Source organism: Hippichthys cyanospilos, chromosome 5 (assembly GCF_059441005.1).
Source record: "Hippichthys cyanospilos isolate Australia breed blue-spotted pipefish chromosome 5, RoL_Hcya_1.0, whole genome shotgun sequence".
In the NCBI taxonomy this organism is placed as follows: Eukaryota; Metazoa; Chordata; class Actinopteri; order Syngnathiformes; family Syngnathidae; genus Hippichthys; species Hippichthys cyanospilos.
The window spans coordinates 16,706,568-16,730,463 of NC_142373.1; the positions used below are offsets into that span (position 1 = coordinate 16,706,568).

Sequence of the window (23,896 nt, forward strand, 5' to 3'; positions counted from 1 at the left end):
TGTCAAATCAAGCACTTTTTCATCCTAACACCAGGGGGCAATGTTTCCCATATGTTTGCATTACAAAATCCCCTGCTTTTCTCACCCTAATATATTATTTACCAGTGTGAAAGTGTTTCTCACCTGATTCCTAATATATATACAGTGCAAGCTGTCAATTAAGGTCCAAAATTGGAATAAATTTGGTTTGAAATGACCAGAAATGACATTTTGACTGTCAAAGTAAAATAATACAAAAAGTAAATAATGTGTTTTAAGTAGGCTTCATTTTTTTCATTCGTTTTCACTTGGCAAGTAAGTTATCTGTGTGCCAAGTTTATTATGAGTTTAGTTAGTTAGTTTTAGTTTTAGTTTAGTTAGTTTTAATTATCGTTTGTAAGTAAATAATAAGTAAATAATAAATAAACTTGTTTAACTGATCATGATGAATAATCGTAATTAATAAGCGTGATTTCAATATTGACCAAAATAATTGTGATTATTATTTTGGCCATAATCGTGTCTATGCTAAATTTACAACCATTATAAAAACAAATAGAAGCATTGAAGCTAACACAAACAACGCCTCTATGCAGTACTCACCGTTTCCGATGATTCGCCCTCAAGATTTTTCTTCCAATCGACAAAGTGTCTCTTAAAATCCATTTTTCATTCACATTATCTGTAGCGGCACGATCTTTGATTTCTCATGTCTTTTCCTGCGCACTACGCCGACGAGTCGAAGGACTCGGGTTTGCAGAGACGCTAAATAGGGTTCACCCTCCGGTGGACGGTGAAAACGATCTTCCTCCTGTTCACATGAATAATTGATGGCCGCACAGTCGCATCGGACTCGTAGTCGAGAGCCATGCGGGCAAACCGTGCTGCACAATTCATGAACGGGTTACCCAAGAGTCACAACGTGGACAATTAAGACATTTGCGCGCCTCGAGGACGTCTCAGCGTCAAATGAACTGTGAGCCTTTCAAACGTTTCTTATTTTCTCAGGTAACCACAAAAATATCATTAAAGCTGACCCCCTCAATGAATACAAATCGTTTCCTCCTAATTATGAAGCGGGACTTGGATGGCAGATCAAAATCAAATCCAACCAATTCAAGATTGAACTTCCCGCATTTTAATTAGAACGCCGGGCAAAGTTATCAGTAAGTGCAATTTGGAGGAAATTACTTTGAGTTATGCTTTATCGGAGACGGGGAAGGATCACTTTTCAGCCCTTCATAAATTGTGCATGACCAACGTGATCCTTGCTTTATCACTGTTGTTCACTTTCCCTTTCATCTCTTTTGAATAGCATGAAGACTTGCGGCTTGTTATGAAACGCCGTAAACGCGGTGACTATGCATTATAGAAAAGCCACATAGCCAGAGAAGCATCCCGACACGTACACTCAAACTACTTTGAATAATTCACATCGATTATGTCCATTAGGCGTAGCTCTATGCAATCAAACCATGCAAACACCTGCGAGCACTTTTTTTTTCTTCTTTGTGAAATCATTAGTAAAGTGTAACTTTATGACCCCTTTTGGCACGTAACGTTTTTTCTGCTTCTTGATATTTATGCGCTGTGTCAGAAGGCTCAACTCTTTTCCTTTGGCTCATGTGGTTTTCCCAGCATGCATCGCATCCAGACCGAGCCGTATTAATCTCTCAGGTCTTTGTTTTAGGGCTGCCGCCATAAATCAAAGACCACATTACTCTTGTCATTTATATCGCAGGTTTGGTTTAGTACGTTCTGAAATTGGGCGCTACAGTATATGCGAGATATAAACACGTACAATTTTGAGGGGAAATCATCCTTTTAAATCTGTGGGTAATTAGAGGATTTTTATTTTACTCATTCAATCACAAAGAGTTTTTTTCCCTGCTTTTTCTCACGAAGCATTAGATTTTAGACTAATCTCTCACTATAGATTTTACAGAAAAAATTTTCCAGATGAAATTGAGCATTTCCATCAGCGTGTTAAAAGGTGATCAGTAGGAACAGCAGCTGTGTCAGGCCGTCAGCCTCAAATTGTGCAGGGTCCTTTATGTCTATCACGCCAGCCTATATAGAGCACGCAAGCACCGCTAGCTAGCGGCTAAATTATGCTAAATGCAGCTGTAACGGAGCTGTAACGTCCGCATAGTCAAGCCGTTCGTTAGCGCCCCGGATTAGCAATTGGATGTAATTTTCAAACAACGTTAAGTTGTTTGTATCAGGCGCAACAGTTGCAGTAGAAAGACTAGCTAAGTCAAGTGGTGACACTCTGGAGAAGAACTTCAAAATAAAAGCGTACCAAGGCATTCATGTCCATATAATATTTGGCAAAAAAAGTTTATTTTTAAATCAGCCTTCACGCAGCATTTTAAGTGAATCAGTGAACTTAAGTGACTCAGCTGGAAAAAAAAAATTACATGATCTTCTTTGTTTTAGTCATAATCCTGCATGTGAACAAGGATGGACTCGGGCGGTGTTTCAGCCTGCTTGCCTCTTTTTTTGGAAATAATGCTGTAACAACCTCAGCTAGCATAAGCTGCTGTTAGCTGCAACAGGCACTTGCTGCTAACAGCCAACTAATTTCTGCTCTCCAGCGCATCCCGTTACGGTAATTATCGTAAGATAGAATATGGTATAAAAATGACTGTGCGTCAAAATTCGGCTTATGTGGCTGACAGACAAATCTTCTTCGAATGGTGTCAAATAAAAAAAAAATCCAATCTTTGAGTTACCTGTTATACGACGCACCCTTACTTTTGGCCTTTATTTTGGGTAAAAAAGTGCGTCTTATATTTGAGGAATTACGGTAGCCAAGAGCTTGTTTCAGCACTCGTCCAAAGTATACAAAGTCAGCTGGGATGGACTTCATCTTCCTCTTTTAAGTCCCGTTCGAAAATCCACGGATACTTTTCTGCCTACTGAACATGTCATCTTAACGCAGCTCTTATCGCGACATGTACGTTATGAGTGACAAGAATAGATGCAGAGCTAGACCTCTAATGCGATTGTGTTTGGTTGTGAAAGCTGTGGAAAGACGGCAGATGAGAGGAGCGCCTCCCGCAAAGAGGCCCGTGGAGAAGTAGCTCAGACAGAGAGGAACCTCGCCGATTAAAGGCTTTATTCCTCTATGAATCCTTTTTAGTTTTAAAGCACAAAAACACATTCTTTTTTTTTTTTCCAAAAAATGTCCCACGCTTATTTTTCTGTTCCACCCACTACCTTGTCGCTAATCCCCCCCGGTCAGGATGAGAGCTTGTTAGGACTAGCTTCATTGTGCTTTTATATATAGTGCAACCAAGGGATTTGGTTATTGACTTTTGTTCAATGTTTGCATTCTTCGCGACCGCTCCAGTCGTCCTCACGGTGGAGTCATTATTCACTTCAAGGTTTCATAACAGCAAGCTGCCCACTTCTAATCAAATGATCATTTCATTTGAAGATCTCTACCGGAGCCAAGGCTTTAAAACATTACTCCTAATGACCGAAAAGTGTCCACAAATGACCAGTCCATAGCGATCGCTCGCGGTAATGCCTGTTAGACATCTGAAGGAGGCCACGCTGTCATAGCAACAACCTATGTTCACGCACACGCTAGATCACACTCCTATTAAATAGTGTTTCTGCTGAATAACGTTCATTAGATGAAAGTAGCGCCACCGTTTCGCCTATTTACCAGATGAATACCGTGTTTAGCTTTTATTAGCACCGCTATTGTTGCCACGGGCAACCAGGGTATCCTCGGCAGATTTCCGGAGAGGAAGATGTTATGCGTGCGTGCTTTTTTTTTTTCTTGTTAGCTAATCTCCTCTGGGTGGGAATAAAAGTGCATTGGGGAAGCATCCCACCCGCGATGAGCCCCGGATATTTAACAGTGAGAAACCGAGCCTCCCAAATCCCGCCGTCTCACTCGGAGTCAGCGGAGGGAGAGAAAAAAAAAGAGCTAATTAACAAACACTATGTCAAAGTGATTAATAAAACCCTGAGCATTGTACTCGCAAACACTACATTATTTTACAGTCGACAAGTATATTGGTGTAAAGGTTTTATGAGTTCATAAATTCTAATAGGAACAAATGCTAAATTTAATTCATGATACGGCATTTTAATTCATAATCTACAAGTCTACGAGGAAGTGAATTGAAAAATGAATAAATGAATGAATACAACAAAAATGTGCATCTACCCACTTAACATTTGAGCCCGCCCGTTTCTGTTGATGAGAAAAAACCCAAGGAGTAATTATCTCAGGTCGTCAACCGTATTGTTCGCACACAAACATCAAAGAGCCCAGTTGAACCCCGTTGCTAACCAAAACAGCAGCACATGAACAGTCTTTCAGATGAAAGATCCCTCCAAATATTCTTTTGAGTCTAAACGTGGGGCTTCAACTGCATGTTTGTAATAATTATCAGGAATTATGTTAGTATTTCAACAGACTCTGACATCAGGTTTTTTTGGTAATGTTTATGTTACTGTAACCAACATGACTTCATTTGTTCTGCACAGTTTATCTTGGTTCTCGTTTTTGATTTCTCCTTTATCGACACAACATGTAGAGTAATATGTCGGTGCATGAAAATAAATACATTTTCCGCAGCATTAATTCCTATTTATTTTTGGGCAGTACATGCTACTTGCTAAAATAGGACTGGGAGACAGTATGGCTGAGTAAACACACATTCCTGGATTTGCACCCAAAATCAGTAATCGCTTTTTAACCATGGAATCCCAAATTCATTTGCTATACAATCAACGAAAATATCATTTTTTCTATCTATCTATCTATCTATCTATCTATCTATCTATCTATCTATCTATCTATCTATCTATCTATCTATCTATCTATCTATCTATCTATCTATCTATCTATCTATCTATCTATCTCTCTCTCTCTCTCTCTCTCTCTCTCTATATATATATATATATATATATATATATATATATATATATATATATATATATATATATATATATATATATATATACCGGATTATAAGGTGCACCCCCAATTAATGACATATTCTAAAATTTTTTCCATATATAAGGCGTCCCGGATTATAAGGCGCACCCTCAATTAATGACATATTTTAAAACGTTTTCAATCAAAATATAGTAATACTTAAAGTAATAACAATAATAACTCAAATAATAACTCTAAACTCTCAATAGCATAATAACTCAATGTCAATCTGACCAACCTTGTTCAACTGTAAACAGGTAAAGCTTACTTTATCAGTTCATTCCCCATCTACGAATCCCAATCTCAATATTGATCCATATATAAGGCGCACCCGATTATAAGGCGCACGCATTAGGTTTAAAAAAAATAAGGCTTTTAGGTGCGCCTTATAGTGTGGAAAATATGGTACTCAATTTTACATTTTTGCAAACACATTAAGAGGGCAATACATTCAAGTTATTAACGCTTGAAAATGTACAGCTGCGTACTGAAAGTCATTTCAAGTTATAATGCTTCATCGGCACCATGCAGCTGTTTGATTCAATTCCAAGCTGTTCAAAGCTGTTGAGGCAAAAAGTGCCTTGTTTGAAAACTTTAGTGTACACCATTTTGTGAAACCTTTTTGCTTCTCAAATACTTCAATCACTAATGTTAATGACTCAGTATAAATCTACAGTTGAAGACATTTTCAGATCATGAGAAAATAATGAGGTCATGAGACAAAATGAGAAGATTAAGACTCTCCTCGAATTTTACGGCATGGACGATATCTCCCATACACCCGGCGAGCCATCCCCGAGCTACGCCACCGCATGTATCTATCGTCTCGTCCTGTGATGTCACGGATGCAGCAGCGCACCTCACCGTGCTCTTCGCTGGCTTTGACGCTGAGCGCTAAAGGACAGAAGCGACTAAACGGTTGCCTAAGACCTCATCCATCAGCCAGCTGGCTCCCATTCCTGATCTCCTGCTCCTCCTCCTCCTCCCTCGTTCCGCTTTGAACGTCAGAGCCTTTAGCCCTTACGTCTGCTGACCAACATTAAGGCTAATCAATAAATGTCCGCACCAGCGATTTACAGTACACAATTAATGGATCACACATGTTGCAGAAAGCCGACACGTGAACGCTTCTAACGATGTGCTGAAATAGACTTGATTCACAGCAGGTGATGCTACACACACAAAAAAACCCAAGCTGTCTTATTGATTGTAAGGCAGGAAATAAATTGACAATTAAAAACCAGGACGAACCGATCTTTTTTTTTTTTTAACAAACAAACCAAAAATAGAATCATAAAGGACTTCTCTCTCATTCAACAGGAAAACCAACTGATGTAGATGTCCGGAATAAATACAGACATTGCCTATTAAATGCTCCATCAACCTGAGCTAAACAGTTTTCTGCTGACTTAAATTCCGGTTGGCAGCTTAAGGGGGGTTGTGGGGTCGAAAAACAAAACGAAAAAAAATGTGGCTGTTGGCAGGGAAGAGAACTGTGTGGTTCTTCTCAACGCTTACAGTCTGTAGTGACGTCGAGGGTCCACTGGGAGACGCCTTGTAAGCGCCACATAGAGAGAAACGGGCACGGCAACACACACCAGAAGTATTGGGACGAGTGGCCATGATGCCTTTCAACAACACTTTCAAGGCAGGTACTTAAGGAAAAAGGTTTGATCTATATTAATCCCATGTTAACTCATTCACTGCCAATGACGGCTATAGACGTCAAAGATCCATTTTTTTGTACTGGGGTGACAGTGAGTTAGTTTATTATTCTACTTGTCACGATGCATTGCTGGCATATTTTAAGAGTGAACATACATCAGTACTGCCTTGACTTAATCTGACATTTTGTGGAAAAACTTTTAGCTCATTCAGTACCATTGACGTTAAAGAGACGTTCTTTTTCGGCTGGCAGTGAATGAATCAAAAGCAATAAATACATTTGTCCATTTGGGTGCCTGCTACATATCAGAGTTCTTTATCACTCATTCACTGCCAATGACAGCTATACACGCCTTTTTACTGGGCAGGCAGTAGGGCTGAAAATGAATCGAATTTTAATCGCGATCACGATATTGGCTGCCACGATTAATTAGGCTGATCCTCTGCTCGATCCTCCTTCTAAAATTAACATTTTAAAAGCCTACTTACCTTACCTACATTACCTACATCATCCTACCACCAGGGGGCAAAGACTCCGCTTTTCTCACCCTACTATTTACCATTGTGAAACGGTGTTGAGGTTCTCACCTGATTCCAAACACATATATATATATATATATATATATATATATATATAGTGCTAGCTGTCAATTGAGATCCAAAATTGGAATAAAATTAGTATGAAATGACATTTTGGCCGAAAATTGATTACAATTTGCGTAATTAATGTGCTTTGTTTGAAGTAAGCTTACTTTTTTCATTTTTTTTTTTTGCACTCGGTGTGCCAACTTATTGCCATGTCTTGGGTGAATTTCTTTAAAGTATTATTTATTTATTTTAGTTTTTTCTATCATTATTATTTGTAAGTATCAAGCCTTAAAGCCTTGTTTATATACTGCTTGTTTAAAAGAAGGGCCATAAATATATGTACAGTATATGTTTGACCAAACAATCGGAATTTCAAGATTGACCAAAATAATCGTGATTATTATTTTGGCCATAACCGTGGAGACCTAGCAGGCAGTCAACAAGTTCATTCATTCACTGTCATTGACAGTCATGAAAATCAAAAATCCATTTTGACGGGACTGGCAGTGAATGAGTTCATTATTTTACCTCTCTCGATAAAGGAAATTGCAATAATATTGCAATATTGCAATACTTAATCTGCCATTTAGTGAAAAAACTTTTAACTCATTCACTATCATTGACGCCCATAGACGTTAAAGATCCATTCTTATTAAGCTGGCAATGAATGTGTCAAAAGCAAGAAATACATAAGTGTTCCGCTTATCAGTCATTCACTGCCAATGACGGCTATACACGCCTTTTTTACATCAAGTTAACCAACAAGTTAACTCATTCACTGCCACTGACAGTCATAAAAATGAAAACAAAAATAAAGCTCCATTTTGACTGGGCCAGAAGTGAATAAGTTAAAAAGGATAAAATAACTGAGCATGTCAGAGATTTACACTACAAGAGTACGTTGCATTAAATCAATATCATGCATCATCACCAAGAGATTGAGGCATTTTTAACTAAATGAAATCAGTGGTGCTTGTAATAGTGGCAAATCCCATAGGAGGATTATTGTACAGTCCATGGGGGAAGATCAAAATATACTTTTTAATGTACATTGCTTAACATTGCATTCATTCACCGAGGTTGCTCGTATTGCCGGCGACGTTCAAAGCGTTTTGATTATTGATATTCTCTTGTGGGAAATGGTTCATTGTGTGGTTACAGCGACCGGTCGTTCTTTCAAATTGACTTCATGAACTTATGTGATCGTAATAACTTGTAGGCATCAATCAGTTTAAAAATATTTTGTTGACTACAGTAGTTTAAACAGTAAAGTTTATTGATTGGCAGCAGCTTTTAAATGCGCGTTAAATGTGTTTAAAAACAAAGCACAATCGCCAAATGCGCCATCATGCTCTTGATGCAATCATATAGTTCCAAAATAATATCACCATTTGGAGATAAATTATTCTAATTTTGTGTTGCATGGCAACTCACAGTTGGTACTGCCCACATCCTACGCTGTGAACTCAAAAACCTCATAAATATCACAGATCATCTAATTAGTATCTCTGATTAGAGCTCATTTGGCTAAATGATTTATGATGACTTTTTTAACCTATATTCATCCAGTCAGGGTGATTGACAGGGAGACAGAGGAAAACAATGTCCAATAGTCATCAGTTCAAGTATAAAATCTAAATCTCATTATTTATAATTATTGTTCATTGAAATTAAGCAGTCAATTAAATATAATAGCAACTACAATTGCATAAACAGGAAAGTGGACACTTAGTACAGATGGTTGAAGAAAAAAGCCTCTGGAATTGGCCAACAAGCTACCAAAAGCTTTTAACCTTCCTATTTATTTTCGGGCAAGTGTCCTTGAGGTTTTGCATGTAGGGAAGCGGATTGCCTCACAAAGATAATTTAGCTGAGTGACTCTAACCGATTCCTGTAAAATGAGGTCACGTGAAATTTTAAAGGGCTAGACCACCTATTTAACCAGTTATAAGGAAGTATTTTAATTTACAGTTAATTTAATGGCTGTTATTTTCATGTAATATTAATACCTTCAATAACGCATTTTGCCACTTGCGACCACATGTCACATGACTAAAACCGGAAAATCAAGTGAGCAATGATTGGACTGCACATGTCAAAGCGATTTGGCCTGTCTATCAATCTATATAATCTGACAAAATAATAAAATCATATTTTTCTTAATTACAGTAATTGGCCCGTTAAATCACTTAGGTTAACATTACATAATCAAGTAAAGATTTTGTTTCATAGTAGTTGGTACGTCAACTAGGAAACTGAAGAGTAGCAGCAGTTGAAGTCCACATGCTCTTTTTGTTCTCGCACGTTAAAAAAATTGCAGGGGTGTAAAAAAAATGACACTTTAACTCATGGGGAAAATTTGGGCCCAACTCAGGCTTTTTTATATTTTTGATGTTGATATAAAAGCATACAAAAAAACACTGGGAAGGTAAATATTGCATAAATTGTAAACATGACGACTTTTGATATGCCATGCTGCCGTCCCTTCTAAATTCTTGCAGACAGGAGGTCGAGGGGTACACCCTGTAGGTGTCAAATTTAGCCCATGTCAGGCTCATTTACTGCCATTTTTGGACATTTTGAAAACCAAATGTTTTATTATGCATTTCCCTCGACTTTGGCAATAATCATTGCAACGGCAATTTGTGAACAAGGCGCAATCAAAATCTTTGTGTTGATACCCCAAAACCACCCGGGGGCGCTAGCAGCCATTTTATGACATTTGCAAGTCTTTCATTGACTTCGATGATTGGCTTAGCCTGGACTCTCTTAATGGAAAATCTTCAAAAAGTCATAATACTCAAATTATAACAATAAATATTCCTATTTCAATTTCATAAATATACAGCAAAGTTACTTTTGCTATTATCAGATTTTATATGTATAGCTAGGGCTGATGCCACTGGTGCCACTGAAAATTTTGAGGGGTTGAAAATCAATATATATGTATATTAGACTATGTTATGACACTTTTAAAGTCAGCCCAAGTCGGGTGATAGTAAGGCCAGGTTAGTGAAAAATCCCCCAACACCCGGGGATTAATGTCTTCATTTGTCTTTCTTCCTTGTAAAGCGAACCGGAGTAGATCTTTGCATATCTATCGACTGAAGCAAAAATCATTTCCAATCAAATCATTTTGAATCAAAAAACGATTCCGAATCGTGTCACGGCCCCGGAAATTAGAATCGAATCAAATCGTGAGACAAATTGTGATTCCCACCCACATTTGCATTGCTGGCTTAATGCCCACAAGCCATAGGTTCAAACCCCCCCTTTTCTCACGATATCTTTTTGCCACTTCCTTATGCCATTTTCAACTGTAAGACCCTCATTCAAAGTATAAAAATGCACTCAAGCACAGTATCGGATCCGACGCGAATATCTCACATGTAAAATCTCACATGTAATAACTTGCATGCATGTCTTGCATCCGCCCCCACTCATCTATGAGTTCACCACATCATTTGAGCGTCACTTTTCCTCCTGAGCAAGCATTACAACTTGCAATTCCTTATTCCAATCGTGATTTCAATGCCGTTCGTGTATAGCACCGAGCACGCAGCACAGCAGCAGCAGCAGCAGCAGACTCACCCTGACAGCTTTGGCATCTTCACAAAGCTGAACACATCCATGTCAAGGCAACAAATGTGCCACCTGCTTCACTCGTGCTCCATTGTCCAAACACCGGTCTTTGACAGCGGAGGAATAAATAATTCAAGAACCACCAAAAAAAAAAAAAAAAGTGAAGCTTCCACAAGTCAGGTGGAGAGATTATTCCTGTTGTCTGGGCTTCTGCATGGCTGAGTGATTGCTGTGTCCTCGCCTCGCAAATCCACTACAGCGCATGGAAAAGGCAGTGTGTGTTGGAGCTTTCCCCCCGCTGGTTGCATCCTTCAAAGCATGCCTGCGTTAAGCCACCTTCATTTAATTTCCATCGCGGCGGAATTATGTGCGGGAACCGCGCAGGAACAACAGCTTTGGAGGGAAGCGGCGAGAGAGAGGGAAAACAGAGCGAGAGAGAAAGAGAGAGAGGATGGATGGATGGATGGAAGGAGGGAGGGAGGGAGGGAGGGTGAGGGATGTTGGAATGTGAAAGGGTGCGCGTCCACCAGAATTCCCGCTAAAAGACGCAGACAGGCTTGTGTCATCAATCAGTCGCAAAGTCACGAAAAAAGGACGCAGTGTACAGTATGTCGTTGCTGGAAAAAGCAACAGCTGAGGAGCCAGCATGGACCTAAGATCACCCCCCCCCAGCAAATAAACCGCCCCCAACTTCTACAACTCAGCTCACAGCTGCACACGATAGCTGAAATCTGCATTTATGATTTTGACCTTTCAAAACTTGTTAAAGCTCATGATAGGGTTCCAAGCACTTTGCATTATTTTTGGAGCCGCAAAAAGATAATATTAAGGTTAGCTTCTCTACCAAATTTTGACACTGGACAACAGTTTGAAGCATACTGTAATTCCCCAAATACAAAACTCACTTTTTTATCGTTTTCTTACTGACAATAATTACCGTAACGAGATGAGCTAGAGGACGCACGTCAGTTGGCTCATGTTAGCAAAGGTTGTTATTGTATCATTTTCAATAAAAGAAGCGCACGGACTGAACCAACGTCTGAGTCCATCCTTGTTCACACACAGGAATATTACAAACATCATGTACATGTTACAATGTCCACAGGTGATTCAATTAAGACCCGTGTGCCCTGGATAGAGAACATGGAAATGTATTCCATTTGACTCATTTATTAATTGTGGTCTTTTGGCATATACACACTCAATCATAAAATGTTCAACGTCAGATATTAACGGCAAAAAAAACAACAACCTTGAGCCGCGTCACCGGGAAAAGGAAAAACAACTGCTTCAAGTGCATTCAACATTACACTGGCGGGGCGTTCAATGACCACTCACAATGTGGGAAATCTGAAACACACTTAACGTGCAACAAATATATAACTTCAGGGTATGAACATAAGAAAATATTAAGAGTTTAGAAAGATTACATTCATTCTCTTTTGCTATAGTTTTTACATTGTCGCCAAACTGCTGGTGCGTAATACCAGAATTTGTCCCTGAAATTAAGGTTGCGTTCAATACACAGGTGTGTCCTATATTTTTGGGAATTACGGTACGTTATGAGAGGTCTTAAGAGTCAAGTTCTGTCCGTGGGCAATTTTGTCAAGAGCCTTAAAGTGTCACTCCAGAAGCTGAAGGCGTTTGAGAGTTGACGTTAGCCTGCACTTTCATTTAACATTTCTTCATTTATCTCTGATCTCTACAATATGGTTGACTTGACTTTCTAATTTCATTTGGGTTTTGAGGCGAAAAACGAATCATGCGCGTGGTATTTTTGATTTGGTTGCTAGGTCAAAACGATTTTCTGCTGATCGTATCGGCTGAAAAAGATCGCATTTTTTCCCTAAAGCGGTGCTTCCCAATTATTTTTTGCGAAATCCCGGCCACAAAAGAGAAAACATTTCGCGCCCCCCTACTTGCTGTGATGACAGTAAAAAAGATTATTATCTATATATTTTTATAGGTGTATCTTGAATTGTATCTAATATTAACAAAAATCATTGACTCTTGCACCCCAGGCGGGCCCACCCCAGTAAAGGGACAGTGTGTCAGATTTAGTGCCATTTACATGTGAACTTGACTTGAACATGAGTTGATTTTATAATCGCGAGTTGAAGTGAGTAGTAACTTGAGAGTAGCGATGCCTTTTAGCAATTATGATGTCTATAACTTCCTGTTCTTCTTCTTTTTCATTTTCTTCTTTGAAAGAGAGAGACGAGCAGACGAGCATGTTTTGTGCTTGGCTGCCCCTTACTGGTTCAAATGTGAACACCTAAAACCGTGCCACTATAAATTGTTAGTATTGACAAGTTATATTTTGTTTCATATTAGACGTGTAGTTGTTAGTAGTGCTCGTTTGTAACCTGCAGTGAGTCGGATGAATCAAGAGGAGGAAGGAAGGCCAAAAGGCTAACAGCAATCATTCTTCTCGTTATTTGTGCATGGATCTTGGCCGAAACTACGACTAGCGATTTGTCCGTTTGTGAAGTGTGGGAAAGCCCGAGTTTCGAGAGCTCAAATTCACACCTCACACCAGGACAGAAAAGGCGCCGTAAAAATGGTAAATTGAGGAAAGAAGGACTGATACAAAGTTGATTTACTTCTGAATCGCTCACTTAAATATAACATGTCATGATCTAAATCACTGAGTCTTAGGAAATAACAGTGCAATCTTTAAAGTCATACAGTGAAAAAAAAGTGATAAAATATTCAAAATTTATAAGTACCCTACATTTTGGTAAAAAAGTGTAGGCGAGAAAAAAACACTTCCTTAAATCTTGATGCCAGATGAAGAATCACTGCAGGTCTGTGTAAGAAAAAAAAAGTAGCTTTCATAAATCATAAACCCATTGGATGGGGCACCTCTGTCAAAGCCCACCAAGAGCCAATTAGCAGGCTTCTGTGATCCAAGTAGGGCTGATATTTCTTCATGTGCCTTGGACCATTTTTTTTTTTCTTAATGAAAGCAGCATCTTGGCTCAAAAGGATGCACTCTGCCAGAAATCGCTAACATCAAATAGCTGTCGACTGAGAGCATCTGCCCCGCTGTGGGCAGCTAATTAACGTTGGCAATAAATTTGCTCATGTGAAAACGACGTTTCGTACTGTAGACAGGTATAAACAAATATATACAGACCAGATAGTTAAAAGAGGGATTCAAGTCAAAACTTGTCTTTACTTGTCCATGTGGCTCCCCTAGTACATTTTCCAATCAACATCCATTTATTTATTGCACGCTGTCAGGATGAAGTCAAGCCAACTGCTGTGCATGACAGTAACACAGTCGCAACAAGAAGGCTGACTTCAAAATAAAGCTTAACTTCCTACACAGGAATCAATGCCTTGGTACACATTTATTTTTAAATAGATCACTGCAGTGCGTCGCAGTCTAACAACTGAATTGCATAATCAATTAAGTCAATATCGTCAAATTCAATTTTTAATTATACAAATTAAGGATGCGTAAAAAGTCTTGATTACCCTGACACTTTAGTATAGAGAAGTCCCCAGAGTCTGAAAGATATTTCATTTTGAAAATTGGCAGTATTCTCTTGGATTAGTTTCGGTCACTTGGGTCAAAATTTCACATGCAAAGACAAAAAATGAGTAAGACGTCTTTGGGAAAGAGAAAAGGCCCACTTACGAGACAGGTGACGAGCCTACAACCTTGAAGAAAAACAAACTTTTAACAGGATTTCTAGGACATGTGAATGAATTTGAAAAGGGTTTCAATTTCATCAATGCATGTAGATGGGCCATTATGACCGATAATAGCTTTTGCTGTTGAAACGAACCCTGCCGAAATTCTTACGGTCCAACCGTTATCATTTTAGCTTTACCGCAAAATAGTAATAGCGTGCCCTTAAGTTATTCCTACCAGTTGTGTAATTAGTGCAAACCTATGCAGGTGGTAGGCAGAATAATAAGCATAGATCAATAAATATGTCAGATCGTGATGGATGACTAAACACAAATAACTGCAAAACGAAAAGTGGCGGATGCTGGTGGGCAATTTTGGAGCTGCATTTCGTAGCTGCCTTCCTCAAGTCAAGAGGAAAGCCTCCCCTATTAAAATGCCACAACTTGTAAGCCTTTGCTGCGACTGATGCGCCCAATAAAGAACGTTGTCTCTCTGACTCAGGGTCTGTCTCGTGTCTTTTTTTTTGTTTTGTTTTTTTCTGGCCAGCATCACAAAGACAAGGTTAATGAAAAAGACAATATCTTAGATTGTGAAGGAGAAAAAAACTAATATAGTGTATTTGCTCAAGCAAATGAACCCAGTGAATGAAGAGAGGAGGTCTGATTTGCATTAAATATAGCAACCGTGTCCTTTGGCGCAAGCTTTTGAGAGACTCAGCGCATTCTGGACGGTTGTGTTTGCCCATTCGGGCTTGCAGGCCCGAAGCCAACGTGAGTGGCACTGAATATTAAGGTCAGACGGCAGCGTGATCTAAGGAGAATATGGCTGAAGCTTTATAACATCCAATCCGCTGGCCCGCTGATCTCGTACTCAACTCTCTGAGTTCTTTTCAAATCAGCTGAATTCAGTCATTTGGGAATACTTGGACACCTAAAAAAAAACCAACAACGCATAAATTTTGCAATACCGCACACCTGTAAAAGCCATTCTGCATGAAGTTCAAACGGTGCCAAAAAATAGAGACATGAATGTTTAATTTAACGCATCGGCACAGTATCACCTGGAAATCAACAGCCCTGGAATATGAATATGTGTTTGATTAACATTAAATGTTTTATTACATCGCTGATTGCTGTTTTATCACTTTCATCAACATTTGTGCCAAAGTTTAGCGTCACTGGCAACTTGCAGTGATTATTTGACCCTTTTCCAACATAATTTACAAGAAAAAGGAATTACTATGAATGCAGACAGAAGGCGACCAGCGCCTGACGAATGACGGACCAGAAAAATAATGATCAAATTTCACCCTCCAGTGGTGGTCCAGTTGGCCAAAAATACACCAAGACAAACGATTACAATTTCATTTGGCTTAAAAACATGACGAACCAATGATGACGGAAAAGGGGCCGGGCTCTGACAAATGTCGGACCAGCAAAAAAATGTAAGCTGTCCACCTCTGCTAATTATGCAAATTAAGGATGCTTACAAAAGAGGGAATTACATAAACACACATATTATATGCCGCTTGTTGACAGCACGTGGCCGTCCAAGTTAGCGGCTAGCAGCGCTAACAAGAACAATTAACTCATTCAATGCCAGGGACGTATTTTCAAGTTGTTTCCTGACATTCAAACCCAAATACTTAAGTATCGATTTAATACTTAAAAATCTGGGATTTAATGTCCAGACTCGTAAAAAACGTGAAAATACGTCCCTGGCATTGAATGAGTTCAGTGATCTATTAAATGTGACTTTTTAACATTCCTCCACACTTGCATAATAGGTTTGGATATAACTCACACTAAGCAAGTGCATTTGCGGGCAATTTAAAGCAAGGTCATCATTAGTATATGGTCTATTGTTGTATATATTTTAATTCATTGATTTCATTTCTTCATCTGAACCATTAAGTGATCCAAATTGGGTCTATACTATTAAGGCGCAGTACTTTTTCAACTTTCCCAACTAAACTGACAGACAAGAGGATAGTTTGTGATTTTCCATCATCTGCCTGCCGGCAAAACACCAAAAGTATTTCAATTTCCTCATGCGATGATCATTTCTGCTGATGTATTCAGTAAATTAAATGGCTTTTAGGAGCGAGATTAAAGATGGCAGTGATGAAGTGCTTCCCGAGTGAGTAGTCATTTTCTCCGCACCTGCTATTAAATTCATCGGGACTTTTTCGAACGTGGGTCACTGGCGGGATAAATATGGATTTTATGTAATGTTTATTCAGCTTCCACCTGCTTGAAGCGTTTTGTTTTATTCCAAACAATACAGTTAATTTACTCGATACTACAGTAAACATTCGAGAAGTTATGAATGCGCGGCACGGATGTTGTCGCCTCAGGCTGCAGAAAGCGATTTGACTAAAGAAGTCTGTTCCTCTTTTTATCGCCACAGACCCAAATTTGAACCCTACTCTGACTCTACTGTCACAAATCTGAAGCCAAGCATACTAAACGCTCAGTAATGATGCTCATAATGATACTATCGTGATACATTGATGATGTGATATTGGAGCGAAGGGATTTTCACCTTTGTGTGTTAATCTGCTTCAGCGTTTCAAAGCTGAAGACGGTGTAGAGTACGAGAACGTCCTAAGATTTAAATTGTCTGATCCACAAAAAATATTATTGGACAGGATCGTCCCATCTCAAAAAGAAACTTTCATTTGGAATTGTATGCTTATGAGAACGTAAGAGAACTCTATTTTGTTTTATTGCCTACTTTATTATTTGCTCGATGGTGGAATGTAGTCTGCTCAGGGAAGTGAACAGAATAAGAATTTCATTGTGTAGTATTAGGATGCATATGACAATAAAACTTGAATCTTGATTTCTTAGTATATTGCTGGTGTCGATTTGAATCCTCGTATAATTGCTAAGAAAAAGCATGCCATTTTCAACACTTCAGATAATGTGGACTGACTATTAGTATAGATTTTACCAAAAATAAATAAATATGATTTTGGCCCAACACCAGTAAAACCCCTAGCCAATTTACGCAGGTGTATTAATATATACAGTATATATACGTATATATGTGTACATATACCCATCTATTCGTTTTCTAGAGCCGCTTATACTCACAAGGGTCACAGGCTTGCTGGTACCTATCCTAGCTGGCGGGGGACACCCTGAACTGGTTGCCAGCCAATCGCAGGGCACGCAGAGACGGACAACCATTCATGCACCCAATCACGCCTAAGGACAATTTAGTATGTCCAATTCACTCGACATGCATGTTTTTGGAGTGTGGGAGGAAGCTGGGGTGCCCAGAGAACCCACTTGGGCTTGGGAAAAACATGCAAACTCCACACAGGAAGGCCAGAGCCGCCAGCTGGATTCGAACGAGGGTCCCTTTAACTGTGAGGCAGACATGCTATTCACTGTGCCACCGATATATATATATATATATATATATATATATATATATAAATATATATATATATATATATATATATATATATATATATATATATATATATATATATATATATATATATATATATATATATATATATATATATATAGGGTTGAAATGCATCCATTTGCAACTGCAAAGAAATTGCAGTTGAAACTGTTTTTTACTCCCCACTTTTATATGCATTGAGCTTTCTTGTTTTGCTATTATATATCCGTTACACCATTTAATTGTCATTAAATTTTTATATACATAAGCACATAGTAATTGCATGAATATTGATATTGTAATATTCAGCAATCAGCCCCATGTTTTTCCAACATAATCCTGCCACCGTTATGACTTTGGCAAATTTCCAACATTATCGTGCAACAACAAGCGTGTAGCGTGATTGCATTATCATCCCTGACGGAGTTATATCACCAGACAACACAATGGCCACGGGGGGACTACTCACTGGATGACGGTGAAGATGCCGAGTTCGTTGTCGTCCGGGTTCATTGCTGCTGACGGCTTCTCCACGCGGGTCGCTTCTTCCCAGCGTTTTCCGTCAAGGCATTTGGAGCCCCTCCGCCCCCCCTCCTCGCACAGAAACGCTCTCGGCCGCGCTCGCCGAAGTTTGCCACCCTTTCTCTTTTATTTGGTCTTTTCCTTCCTTGTCAGAGCGAGCCCCGTTCTCCCGCGATTGCTCAGAGTCCGAGCGAGTGGCCCCGTGCCCCCGGGGAGGAGAGCGAGCTTGTCGCTTCTGCCCGGGTAATGAAATAACATCACATTCCAGGCCAGTGCATCAGAAAACAGAGGGATCAATGGCCAACAGCTGGACTCCAATGGGGCGTCGCTCGGGCCCGGCCGAGCACGTCGGCGGCGCGAAATTCACCTCCGCTAGGCCGCCCGCAGGGACGCATTATTCACCTGATTTCAGCACAGCCATTTGCCATAGCTGACATTCAAATCTGATCTGGGTACGGGGCTTTTAAAGATGGCATGTGTTACAGGCAGGAGAGCTTAAAATTAAGCCGAAAACATAATCCAACTCCGTCATTATCTGCCTGCCAACTGTCAAGCGTAAACGAGCCAAGCCGAAATCCTATACAAACCGTCGAACCGGATCTTAACCTAAATGCGGCGTCGCCATTTGATCGTTTTAATTCTCCGTTTAAAGGCCTTCTCCCGGTGGTGTTTGCACATCATGACTGCTCACGCTGTATTATTCCACGCAGTCAGCCATGCGCAAACGGCGTACGCGCTCTTTTATTAGTTATGAGCACGTGTCTTTGCCTCTGCGAGCAAATGGGCACGCTTGCGTAACGCGCCGCCTGCATGTGCAAGCGCAAGCCTCTCAGCGCTGAAAGTTCAGATGGCGACTTGGACTCCGAGAGGCTGGCGTTTTCTTTTGTCTTTTTGTTTACTTGCGCAGATCCATTAGAGGAGGAATATATAACGCTGAGACTTCAGTGATCGTTTTTAGGAGTGGGAATCTTTGACTGTCTTCTGAATTTTGTGTCTACGATTCGATTCAGAATCGATGTTCGATTCCAAACCATTTGTTTGACAACAAATACGGCTTCAATCTACGGAAGTGCAAAAAATGAACATGAACTACTTAGCCCATGCTGCTTTGCAAGACAGAATGAAAAATGGAGATCTTAAAGTGTCTTTTTTTTTGTTTTTTTACATGAATTAAGGAAAGTGCCTTTTGATCTGGTTGATTTCCTGATTATAGTCACTGCATTGCTTGGGTGGGGATTTTATAAGACTAAAATGGTAAATTTCTTAGATGAATACCCTGATTTTGTGCAAAAACGATAAAAAAAAAAAAAAAATATATATATATATATATATATATATATATATATATATATATATATATATACACACAAAAGTATAGTCTTTTAGCATGTAAAGATAACATATGTGGAAATGTTGTAATTTCTTTCTAATTAAGTCATAATGTTCATATCATTCATGTTTATTCATAAATTAGTTACTCACCAGACACTTTACCACATATGTGCATTTTTTTTTGTGGTAAGCATATTTTAACACGTCACAATTTTTTGGGGAGCACTACTAATACAGTACTCAACAAATACCATTAGTTCTTTTGACACGCAAATCTCCCCTCTAAAATAATGGCATAGTTAAAAAAAAAAAAGACTATTTTATTCCAACTCAGCATCTTCACCTAAAATGTCATTAAAATAGTGCCCATTTTGTATTCTAATTCGTCATTTCCGGTTGATGATCAGGAAAACCTGTCATTACACAACTTCCTGCTCGGTCGTATTATCATAGCCTATATGAATTCAAACCATTTTCGCAGTTCTCCTGCTATTTCCGCTGTGGCCGTTGGTGAAGATACGCTCAAAGTGTAAAGCAGACAAAAGCAGAGCTTTCCCTGTGAGCAAAATCCAGCACATGAATCCACCCAATCACGGGGCCCGCCGCTCGCCCCGGGGCCACAACACACTGCATCAGTGGCCTGCTTTTCAGTGACACACAGGTCACAGCATTTGGACGAAGAACAGAGGCTGCGCACTCGCCCTTGTGCCAGTTGGTACATGACGAAGAACCGCATTTAGCATGTTGTCTCGGGGTCGTGACGCCGACAATTGAACCTGAGGATAATAAGGCCGCAGCGCGTTATGAGACTCGTACGCTTTATGGGCTGCTTCTTGTGTACGAGAGGGGGGGGGGTTTCTTAGCGACAACGCCATGCTGCAACAAGCCCTCATGGCAAAATTCCCTTGAATTAGATCGGTGCCGGTGGAAGCTAAAAATCCCAAAAGGTCGTAACATTCGGAAACCGAGTTTCAAAAATAGACCTAAACAATTTTTTTCACTATATCAACTAAAGTTTAGTTCTTCAAGTGTGCTTTGCTTTTTATTTAGCTTTTTGTGGCCCAATTATGGCAAAGTAGAAAAAATGGCCATATAAAAATATGTCACCAACACATATCACCAAAAAAGTTGTCGTAAAGATTTTGCCACCTGCTTTTGACTTGGATTTTTTTAGGCCAGTACCAGTGCTAACTGTAGTACAGATATATAATACATAAAATAAATAATACAAAAAAAAAAGATATATAATACAAAAATACAGATTATCAATTACTCGAGCAATTAATTAAGAATGTTTAAAGAAGAAAATAGAACAATTTATGCTGCACAAATGTTATATTTTATGTTTTATTTTGTGTGTTACTTTATGTTGTGCTTCTCAAGCACTTCTCAATTATTTTTTTGCAAAATCGCCCCCCCTCAGGAAAGAGAACCCCCCCACCCACTCATCACGATGAAATGAAATGAGAAATTGTTCAATCTCTGAAAAACTGTCACGATAATTTTATCCTTGTATAACTGTATCCTTGTATCCTGTAATTGTATCCTTTTTAATATTAACAAAAGAAAAAAAAGCAATATAAATCAATTTTCAATAACTATTAATTTATTTTCAACAGGTTAGTCTGAAATGGAAAAAAATAACTTAAATCCCAACATAGTTCCTCACACTAAAAAAATGTCCATCCGTATTTAAAATATCGTAAACATTTTAACCTGAAGAAAAAGCTATAAACCACGGTGCTTATTTTTAATAATATGATTCATTAATGTGATTTAAAAAAATAAACGTTGACAGCAAAGTTTATAACTCCCGCACTGATTTTAACATTAATGTGATTTAGAAAAGAAAAAAAATGTTGTGACAACGAATTTATCAAAAGTTAATAACTCCCGCACAGGCTTTGACACTGAAAGGGCCACTGCACCACCTAGTGCCATGGATGTGCAATTACACTTCACACAACAAAAGCAAAATCTGTTCCCTGGCATCATGCGCGACCCCCCCAACTAGGACTTAGTTAGGCCAGCTTGAATAAGTCAAATGAAATAAATCAAAAGCAAATGTCCACTACAGTGGACACAAACACATCGAATTGTATTACATGCAAACTGCACACAGCAAAGTGAAGCTGAGTTTAGACATGCTAAGCAACTATGCTCGGGTTTTATAGGACAGCAGTTGACTTGCTTTACAGGACAATATCCCCTCAAGACATTGCACATTTTATTTTATTGTGAAGGTAGGAGCAATTTGGAGGTTTACCAGCATCCTGGAACAGATTGTGAAGGTTTCTCTGTTAAACTTATGCAAATAGACCTACTCTATAAACTGTTTAAAAAATGCATTTGAGCTAAAGCAAGCGGGCAAACAAAAAGACACAATTAATTTCAATTGTGTGTCCTTGTTTATTTTCAGCCTATCAGCAAAGATTTGAGCAACGGAAAGATGTTTTTTTTTTTGGTCTCATTATTTTTATGATGCACAGCAAGCAGCAGATGCACTGATTTGCATAAAATGATGAGAGTGGCTCTGTGCATGTAACAGGAAAAATTCATATTAATAAAGAGCATTTCTGTTTGGCCCTGGCTTAAAGGTTGCATATGGAAAAGCTAGGGATGTGATTTACATTTCTTGTCCCTTCTTTTTTTTTTTTTTAAACAAAGAAGAATGCCAAATAGGTCATTAATCTTCGCTAATTAGTCAGTAATCAATTAACAGCGAGGCAAAAAGCCTTACAGTGCTTGGAATTTAAATCAAAGGCTAGTAGTGCACATTTTTTTTTTTTTTTTTGGTTCGCCGATCAATTCTGAGAGGCGTCAAAACAACGTTGAAAAATATGCTGGATCCGTAGACAGGAAGTGCACAGGAGTCGCTCAATTTCAGTCAATGAGATCACAGGATATCGCATTCCTCAAATCGGTGTCAACGCGGCTGCACAAGCCCCTCCCCTTGCTGCCGCCCCCTGGGAAGATAGGATTCACAGCATCCAGCCATTAGCTGTAATGTGGGAGAAGAAAATCAATATGCCCGTGTAAAGCTGGCGAAGGTCATCGGGCCAACGCTCCAAATCGGACGCCGCCCGGCGCTTCCAGCGAGCTTCGTTGACAATGCCGCGGATTAGGATCATTATTAGCCGGATAAACTGGCTTTCGTTGATCAAAAGGAAAGTAGTCATTAATTAGTTGATTAATATCAACAAAATAGGTCAGTTTGCACACTTAATCCTTTTTTTTCCCACAAAAATGGTGGATCAGAGTCATTATTTATTTGTCTTTTACAATTAGCGGTGGTTGAAATCAAACAGATTAACATACAGGAGCCAGGGGTACCCAAATTATGGGGTGCCAAGTAGAATGCAGACCAATGGTAATATTTTAACGACTAAAAGCAATATTAGTTACGCCTTCGACGGACTGCGGATCCAAAACGTCACCGAGTGATTACAACACAATCCCCCAAAACACAAAAGATATCTTCAAAATGGAGTAAGGCAGTGTTCCTCAAATAGAGGGGCGGGGCCCGAAGTAATGCCAGGGGGGACGCAGATGACCCCGGTGAAATGCTTTGTTTTTGTCACGTGAAGTGTGATTGCAATAAAATAAGAATTTTCATCTTTTGTTTTAAAGTTTATTTTAAGTTTCAGGCACTTGGTTATTTTTTTTTCGGTTTTGGACTAAGCTGTAACCCATATAAATGCTGTAAAAATAGTTAACAGTTGTTAAAAGGTGATTTATATTGCTTATATACAATTTTTATAGATCATTTATAGGCAATGCATGAGTGTGTGTGTGTGTGTTGGGGGGGGTGGGGGTGAAAAGTTTTCTATTTCCTGGAGGGAGCTTGGCAAAATATCATTGAGAAACACTGGTCTCAGACAAAGCTTTAACCTGTATAAATGCTGTAAAAAAAAAAAGTAGTTAACAGTTGTTGAAAGTTTGGTTTTTATATCTTTTTCCCTGTGTCGGTGTTGAAAATGATACAGTTTTAGGTATACTTATACAATTTTTATAGATAATAATCTTATTTATGGTCGGCGTGGCGAGTGGGGTGGCGCAAATTATTTTCTCTTTCCTGGGGGGGCTTTGCAAAATATAATTGAGAAGCACTGGATAAGGTATGAATAATAATGAAAAAAAATGTCTTACCGCTAAAAATAAAAAAAATGCCTTACCTTACCTTACCTTTAGTGAAATTAATT

General features: G+C 39.0%; 1 protein-coding gene across 1 annotated transcript in view; it reads right to left on the bottom strand.

Moving 5' to 3' along the window:
• frmpd4 (FERM and PDZ domain containing 4) overlaps positions 1 to 18,987 on the bottom strand; it is a 39,472-nt gene extending 20,485 nt beyond the window's left edge. The window contains 1 exon segment of the mRNA XM_088415716.1: positions 18,310 to 18,987. Within this exon segment, the coding sequence (XP_088271842.1) occupies positions 18,310 to 18,353 (44 nt within the window). The 5' untranslated portion in view covers positions 18,354 to 18,987.
• Between the last annotated feature and the right edge of the window lie 4,909 nt (positions 18,988 to 23,896).